We start from the raw sequence: 9,111 nt of genomic DNA on the forward strand, positions 1-9,111 counted from the left end.
AAATGCTAAAAAAATGTTTAAAGAATTGCACAATTGGTTGGGAGAATATAAAACGTCAGCCATGTTCTTCTGCGCCATCTTCAAATTGTGCAAACTATTTAATATAAATTGATGGAAAATGTGCTGACCATTGAATATTTAATATATGTTTCATAGTTATTTATTTATCAGCATTTAATAACAGGTGTTGGCATTTAGGTAAGGAGTCAATTTTGAGAGTAAAATGATGTACGCATGTTAAAATAAAAAATAGAAAGATATTTTCTAGAAGGATATACAGTACATGGCCAAAAGTATGTGGACACTTGCTCGTCGAACATCTCATTCCAAAATCATGGGCATTAATATGGAGTTGGTCCCCCCTTTGCTGCTTTAACAGCCTCCACTCTTCTGGGACGGTTTTCCACTAGATGTTGGAACATTGCTGCTTCTTGCTTCCATTCAGCCACAAGAGGTCGGGCACTGATGTTGGGTGATACGGCCTGGCTTGCAGTCGGCGTTCCAATTCATCCCAACGGTGTTTGATGGGGTTGAGGTCAGGGCTCTGTGCAGGCCAGTCCGATCTCCACACCGATCTCGACAAACCATTTTTGTATGGACCTCACTTTGTGCATGGGGGCATTGTCATGCTGAAACAGGAAAGGGCCTTCCCCAAACTGTTGCCACAAAGTTGGAAGCGCAGAATCGTCTATAATGCCATTGCATGCTGTAGCGTTAAGATTTCCCTTCACTGGAACTAAGGGGCCTATCCCGAACCATGAAAAACCGCCCCAGACCATTATTCCTTCTCCACCAAACATTACAGTTGGCACTATGCATTCGAGCAGGAAGAGTTCTCCTGGCTACCGCCAAACCCAGATTCGTCCGTCAGACTGCCAGATGGTGAAGCATGATTCATCACTCCAGAGTCCGCATTTCCACTGCTCCAGAGTCCAATGGCGGCGAGCTTTACACCACTCCACCCGACGCTTGGCATTGTGCATGGTGATCTTAGGCTTGTGTGCGGCTGCTCGGCCATGGAAACCCATTTCATGAAGCTCCCGACAAACAGTTCTTGTGCTGACGTTGCTTCCCGAGGCAGTTTGGAACTCGGTAGTGAGAGTTGCAACCATTTTTACACACATCCTATGACAGAGCCACGTTGAAAGTTACTGAGCTCTTCAGTACAGGCCATTCTACCTCCAATGTTTGTCTATGGAGATTACATGGCTGTGTTCTCGATTTTATACACCTGTCAGCAGGTGTGGCTGAAATAGCCGAATCCAGTCATTTGAAGGCGTGTCCACATATTTTTGGTCATGTAGTGTATATTGAATAGTGAATGTATGCTTTTGCATTGTATTTCAAGTGAGTGCTCATTAACAGTTATGAGAATGAAATTAAACTACCCATTTCAGTTTTTGATTCCAAACTCAAAAGCATTAGGTTATATAATTTAAATATTAGCTGTCGAAAATAAACACAGTTATCTTGTATGCGCTGTCCGTGGTACTGAAGTCTTAAAACTATAGCCAAAAGGTCCCAATAAAAAAAATGTATAACAAAACAAAAAAAATAAGTGACAAATCTCCTCATTCTGACTAACACACTTTCCACATTATTGTGCTGTGTGATTTGTGAATGGTGCTGTGAGATGAGATGCTCAACAGTGAGTAGAATGGACATAAATCCACAGAAATGTAGTGATGTGTGTTATGCACTTCTCCTGGCGCCGAAGACGTGGATGTCGATTATGTCAGCCCCCCCCCCCCCCCCCCCCCCCACCTCTCTGATTCAGAGAGGTTGGGTTAAATGCGGAAGACACATTTCAGTTGAATGCATTCAGTTGTACAAATGATTAGGTATCACCCTTTCTTTCCTTGAAAATTTTTTTTACAAATAAACAATATGCCTTTATCTCAATCATTCTTATTTGGATTTTTGTGTCAACAAACTTGTAAACTATTATTCCAATAGCTTGTATTCCAAGATAACCGTTCAAATACATGCGTAGGGAAATAGATAGAATACAATTGTAATACAATGTCTTGTAATTAGTGAAATTAAAAAATAAAAGGCATAGGGACAGTCTCCTCTTGGTGGTATACATTGGACATGCAGCCTAATGAACAACGTTTGTCTAATGAACAACGTTTGACAGGCCTATCATAATTTCATATGCTTTGAGAAAAAAAAGACCCATTGACAAATATTAAATATATCAAATGTAAAATGTTTCTTAGATTAAATGGAGGCGGGACATGTGGGGAAACGAACATGCTATGGAACAACTTGATATTTACATACAGTTTACTCTGTGTCCTGCCAAAATTCATGCAGATCTGTGTAATAGCCTAAATGACAAGTTATATATAAATTAAGCACCTATGTTTTAAGATATAAAATATACTTCATCAACAGTTAGTAAGTGATTGCAGGTATGCTTGAAACCCAGCTCCTGTCACGTATCAGGCCTCGATAACGGAATAAAGCATCAACTAATAATGAGGAATAATAAGTCTAATGTTTTATAGACCTCTCATAATTAATAATTCATTATAATTATAAATTAAAACGAACAAATTTTACTTGTTGGAAACTGTATCCCGTAAAGTAAGAAATACAACTATACCAGAAACACTCGGTCAATCTACAAACACGTTTATTTCTATTAATGTGCATGATCCGCACTAGCCTTTATGTAAACACATTAAAGGACATAAAAAACACATGTTGTTAGATCCATTTGGGGAATAATTCACGAAATATAGCATAGCACCAGATAATTCTGGAAAACGTGTCCCCAGCACACACATTCGTATAAATCCTTAATAAATTGCAATATCAAATAATTTGACAGTATGAATGAGTAAAAACACGATTTATTTGCGTAAAAGGAATAGAAGTCGAATAAAGTTCAAATGAAACAAGGAAACTCTCATTTGCTGCATGATAAGACCCACTCTATTGAATTTTAATAAACCATAGGCCTACATTTCCGCAGACACTAATCATCATTTATAAATTAAATTCAATACAATACTATATCTTATACTTTCAAGGTGTAACCGATAATAACTTTATAGTATAATAGTATACCATTTCTAATGATAATTCGAATAATATTAGGTCAAACAAATAATAAATACAAAAAACTACTACTACTACTACTAATAATGTTACATTAATAGTAGTATGGTAGTTCTGTCTTCTAGTATTAGGCTGCTAAAATCATATGATCTTTCATTTTTATTGATATTTCATCATGGTTGTAGTTATTGTTAGGCTATTACCATTAAATCTAAACATATAACCATCTACATATGAGGCTATAGCCTAGGCCCAAATAGAGGCATATTTGGTGAATGGTAACCAAAACAAATGAATACGTTGATTTGATTGGACATCCATAATTCTTTGACAAAACCTATCCAGCAAAGTATTGAGTTTCTAGTGGCTAGTGGTGATTGCATTCTGCCTCCAATTGCAACGAGGGAATGGACAACACAAACAGTTTGACAACAAAAAGTAGGCGCGCTGTGTTTCGATGAGAGAGGGGAGGAAGAGAGAGTGCGAGTGAGCGCGTGCGTGCGCGCGCGTGCGCGCGCGTGCGTGTGTGTGTGTGTGTGTGTCAAGGGGAGGGGGGGAGGGGAGCAGACACCCCTTACAACTAACCACGACTCAGACGTTGACGAGCTATAAAGCTATTTGACACTTCTGTTTGTGATAAATCATTTAACTCAGGACAGCAGAAGGCTATTCACATGTGGAGAGTGGAAGGTCTAGAACTGCACCAAATGACAAATTAAGTTACTGGACGTATAATGGATTACTTGCTTGTCTATTGTGCAGGTTATGAGGATTTTATTCTCCAATAATCCTTACTTTCAATCACTGGATCCGCTATATAAAGACGTGACCTATAATTACCGCGCTTCTTGCATTTATATTAAAATGTAGTCTTACCATCGGCATCGACGGGACAAAGGACAGGAGCTTATTCATCAAAACGTCTATTAGTAACCGACAGACTACAATTAACATAAGGCTGTTCTTTACTTGGAAGAAGCAACGAATTGACTGCAAGGTGGTGTATTTTCATTCCCACTATTTGACCCTTTAAATATAGGATATGTTGTACCATATTTTGTGCTGTAATATTATTACCGCTATATTCTTGATTTTACTTGTGTATTCCCCTAGAATGAGTTAATATTTTTTTTCCCAGAAATAACTTATTGCTTTCTCTCAATATATTATAGGCTTCATAATGGACATACAAAATATATTCGAGGAGATGACCTGGCCATCGCCACGGAGTATATTATTGGCGTCTTTGACTGTTGTCTTTGCCGTGCACCTGTGGCGCAGGATCAGGCGGAACTGGGACGTGTGCAGCCCGCCTGGACCCTTCGCTTGGCCGGTCATTGGGAACGCAGTAGAGGTTGGCAAAACTCCTCACCTCTATTTCTCTCGCATGGCACGGAAATATGGGGATGTCTTTCGAATCAAACTTGGCTGCCGGGACGTTGTGGTGCTGAATGGCGACGCAATCAGGCAGGCGCTCATCAAAAAGGGATTTGATTTCGCAGGCAGACCGGACTTTACTTCTTTTCAATATGTTTCCAATGGCGATGGCATTGCTTTTGGAAAATTCAGCGAATGGTGGAAAGTGCACCGAAAAGTAGCCCAATCTACTGTTCGTATGTTTTCCAACGGCAACAATCACTCCAAAAAGACCTTCGAAAACCACGTTGTCTGCGAAGTTAGGGAGCTGCTCCGTCTTTTCCTGGGAAAAACGAAAGAGCACAAATATTTCCAGCCGATGACATACTTGGTGGTATCAACAGCTAACATAATGACCGCGGTGTGCTTTGGAAAGAGGTATTCCTACGACGACGCAGAGTTTGCGCAAGTTGTGGGACGAAATGATCAATTCACCCAAACAGTAGGGGCTGGGAGCATCGTTGATGTGATGCCTTGGCTCCAGTATTTTCCCAACCCAATAAAAACAATTTTTGACAATTTTAAAGAGCTCAACCGGGAGTTCAGTCAATTTATCGTTACTAAGGTTGTCGAGCATCGAAAGACCATTCAGCCAAGCACAATCCGGGACATGACAGATGCTTTCATCATGGCATTGGACCATTCTCAGGACAGCTCGCCCGGAGTCTCACCAGGCAAAGATTATGTGCCACCTACTATTGGTGATATTTTTGGAGCAAGCCAAGACACACTGTCTACTGCACTGCAATGGATCATTCTGATACTTGTGAGGTAATAGCCTACGTATTCATTTTGAATCAGCTAAAGTGTAATTAAAGTACTCTTTTTCCTATAGGCTATAATATGTTCTATTAACAATGCATTTTATATTTTAGTCATAAAGCCGTCGCTTTTATCCAAAGCAACTTACACTAAGTGCATTCATCAATTCACAATAGCATATATGCTTTATGTTGAGAAAACCTATGCGTAAAACAGAAAAAGCTATTTTGTCTTGGGAAAATGATCCAACCTAATATACTAGTATGCCGCTGTCTCACTATCAACATAAAACAACGAAAGAGTACTATGCTCTGCTCTTTTATTGCTGGCAGCCTACTACTGTACGTGCTCCTGTGTCCCGCACGTCAGTAGTAGAACTAGGATGTTAGGTAATAGTCTTAAATAGCAGAAGTGCCCAGGCAGGTATTGGAATGAGGGCTCCGCTCTACTGAAATTTCGCTTGAGAAAAATAAAGTAATCTCAGCCGTAGAACATCATGATGTGAGTTGCCACTTTGCGCGGGAAAAAATAAAACCGTTTCGATGGTAATTCATGTTTATTTTGTCCAGTATTTGGTACTTACTTAGGATTACTTAGCATGTTGGCAACTGTAACCATGCTACCAAATCCCCAAATAACAAATTGCCAAATAACCTGTAGCCTATATCAACCTGTTGCTCATAGTTACCCATCAAAAAATATTAATGTATTGAGTATGCCCTCAGTGTTGAAATAGAGGTTAGCTTCCCAATAGGAAATTATTATCTCAATGAACAAAGATATCTGTGTTCTGAGTGTTCACCTTTGGCCATTTCCTATATAGGTTTCCTCATATCCAGCTGCGTCTCCAAGAGGAAGTGGACAAAGTGGTCTACCGGAGCCGTCTGCCCACCATCGAAGACCAGTCTCAGTTGCCTTACGTGATGGCCTTTATCTACGAGGTGATGCGCTTCACCAGCTTTGTGCCTCTCACCATTCCCCACAGCACCATCACCGACACTACCATCATGGGCTACACCATCCTCAAGGACACAGTGATCTTCATCAACCAGTGGTCCATCAACCACGACCCCGCCAGGTGGACACAACCAGAGACCTTTGACCCCCTGCGCTTCCTGGACCAGGACAGCTCTTTGAACAAGGACCTGGCCAGCAGCGTGCTCATCTTCTCCTTGGGAAAGAGGCGGTGCATCGGAGAGGAGCTGTCCAAGATGCAGCTGTTCCTATTTACTGCATTGCTGGCACACCAGGCCCACTTTAGTCCCGATCCGGACAAGCTGCCGACCATTGACTACACCTATGGGCTGACCCTGAAGCCCAATAACTTCTCCATAGCAGTAAATCTACGGGACAGCATGGACGTCTTGGAGGAGGCTAGCCAAAAGCCCCTCTATGGGGAGACCCAGGAGGACACAGGCAACTCCAGATCAGACTGAGAATATAGTTGCTAAAAGCATGACAAAAACGGTAAATGAAGCTTTTAAGAAGTAGATTCATGAACTGAAATTCGTCCTCATGTGCTATCAGGTATCAGCTAATATACAGTTAAAAATGTATTTATGAACTGAACACTCAGGCAAAATACCCTTCATATACATTATATTTTCTTTGTTTTACCGGTAATCACTCATATGACTATGGCTCACAAAAATGCAACTTTTAAAGATTTTTGTTAATAGGTTATTGCACTGATGTTTGTATATCTTTCACTGGAACACGCCAGAACATAAAAAAGTGTGCAGTGTTCATCTGAGGGCGATGGCATGTTCTTTTACACTTTTTTGCCACTTCATTTACTGTATTTACTGGAATATTGACCAATTGGAGTTGATTCAGTCATTTTACTTGCACCCACCACCTCAGAGAGCACTGTGTGTACCTTTTATGGCCCAAATGATCTCCCAACAAGGTCAATATGATACAGAGAGAATATTGATTTAAGTAAATATAGGTAAGTAGGTAGATAGTAATACCAACCTTATTACTATTAAAAACAATAATTGTGTTTTAAGTGACATAGTGTTGGTAATTCTAATGAGCAGCCATACCCTAAATTTGACATATGCACTAAGGTTTTACAGAAAACTCAGATTATTGTGCTTTTTAAAAAATTGAGTCAACTTTAAAAAACAAAATATGGCAACCAGCTCTCATCAAGGCAAAGGGTGGCTACATTTAGATTTCTTTATCACTTTTTTGATTACTACATGATTCCATATGTGTTATTTCATAGTTGTGATGTTTTCACTGTTATTCTACAATGTAGAAAATAGTAAAAAATAATGAAAAACCCTGGAATGAGTAGGGTGTGGACAAACGTTTGACTGGTACTGTACATTTGTTAAATTGAAATGGTCATTTTTAAAATCTATATTAGAATAGCATTTTCTTTTTTATTGTCTTTTTGTTCTCTTCAAGTGTGTGTTATGTCTTCATACGCTTGAACGTTCAAAAGGCTGCTCTGCAAAAGTTCTTCATATATACCATATCATTAAGATTCTTCATTTAAGATACCAGTTATCAAATTATTTATTCTCCATGTTGTATTGAATACAGAACATAATCATAGTGTTACTGCAACTCTGATGATGCTCTTGTGAGAGTATTTTACGATATCTATCTGAACTGATGACATTGAGTTGATGAGTAAAGATAATATGTGTGATATTATACAGTCATACTAAATTAAAGGACATTTTATTCTTGCTTGATTTGTAACTAGTGTATTTATTATACTGATATGAGTTGGAGTAACAAGAGATTGCGTTTTGTTTTTATTTTAACACATGCCTCAGAAGAGGAGGTATAACTAACCAGCTTTTGAGTAAGTAGGGGATCATTCGAACCAAAATAAAAAGTAATGTGGGCAGGTAGAAAACAAATAGAATGCTGATTCTGCAGTGTTTAGGAATACACAAAGGTTATACACAAAGTCACTCAACACTTCCATATCTCAAACTCACTATGGATGAGATTTTCTATTTTTAAATGACCGGTTCAATTGTTTCCGAAAATAGAATAACCTTTAATTGTGTATTTTCTGAAATGACATAATTATTATTAGAAATACACTTTGTCTGGTTGTTTGATACAGTAGATTTCATTACTTTCTTATTTCAGCGAACAAATGTATTGTACTGTATTATGGGCACATAGCCATGTCATGTTGCAACAAATGGGAAGTGTTTAGGAGAGCCCTTTCCCTGCCGTACGTTTTATCTCGCTCACCCAGAACATCCTGTATTTCATCAGCGAGATGCTTGCAGCCAGACAGCCAGCTTGGAGTGCGTGACAAATTCAGATGAAGCCAGATGATTACTGATACGCTACTCCCTTAATGCTCACCCAACAGAAAAGGAAGAAAGTCAAAGAAAAAGATTTGCCTCAGATCTCAGTGTGAAGGAAAAGCATAGATAGACAAGACTCGGAAATTCGGCACATGTAAAATAATTGCGGGGTTGTAAGGGTTTGATTTTTGGAAAGGCTTTTTCAAAAACAAGCAAACCATATTCCAACGTGAAGGCAGAACTACGTGTCCAGGGTTCAAAGCTCTCATCAGTCCTCATCCTGCACACATGACCCTATGGATGGTCGTGGACATGTTGAATGCACCTTCAACATCATATTTGGCATGTAAATCTTGGTGGGGAAAAAAAAAAAAAGTGGGATGCATGCCTGCAAAGCCACTAAACAACACAACACTAAACAATACATTAATTGCACTATAATGGTGACAAACGGTGCCCACAAACTCTTAGAGCCTACATAAAGCTGTCCCAACAGCAGCGTCCCAACAGCAGAGTCCCAACATCTTACCACTGCTAAACCTGGCTTTCAGCAGAGCCTTGTCTGGCAGCAAAACAG

General features: G+C 39.5%; 1 protein-coding gene across 1 annotated transcript; it reads left to right on the forward strand.

The window, feature by feature from the left end:
* The first annotated feature begins 3,681 nt into the window (after positions 1-3,681).
* On the forward strand, positions 3,682-7,953 carry LOC106576803 (cytochrome P450 1B1). The gene is made up of 3 exons (XM_014154233.3): positions 3,682-4,066; positions 4,242-5,256; positions 6,071-7,953. The coding sequence occupies exons 2-3, from the start codon at positions 4,250-4,252 to the stop codon at positions 6,681-6,683; spliced, it is 1,620 nt and encodes a 539-aa protein (XP_014009708.3). The 5' UTR covers positions 3,682-4,066; positions 4,242-4,249; the 3' UTR covers positions 6,684-7,953.
* The last annotated feature ends 1,158 nt before the right edge of the window (positions 7,954-9,111 follow it).

Source organism: Salmo salar, chromosome 18, assembly GCF_965601325.2.
Source record: "Salmo salar chromosome 18, fSalSal1, whole genome shotgun sequence".
Taxonomy (NCBI): Eukaryota; Metazoa; Chordata; class Actinopteri; order Salmoniformes; family Salmonidae; genus Salmo; species Salmo salar.

Coding starts and splice junctions, on each gene's coding strand:
- LOC106576803 (XM_014154233.3), top strand. CDS start 4,250: ATGGACATACAAAATATATTCGAGGAGATGACCTGGCCATCGCCACGG. Junction 5,257..6,070: donor ATCATTCTGATACTTGTGAG/GTAATAGCCTAC, acceptor TTTCCTATATAG/GTTTCCTCATATCCAGCTGC.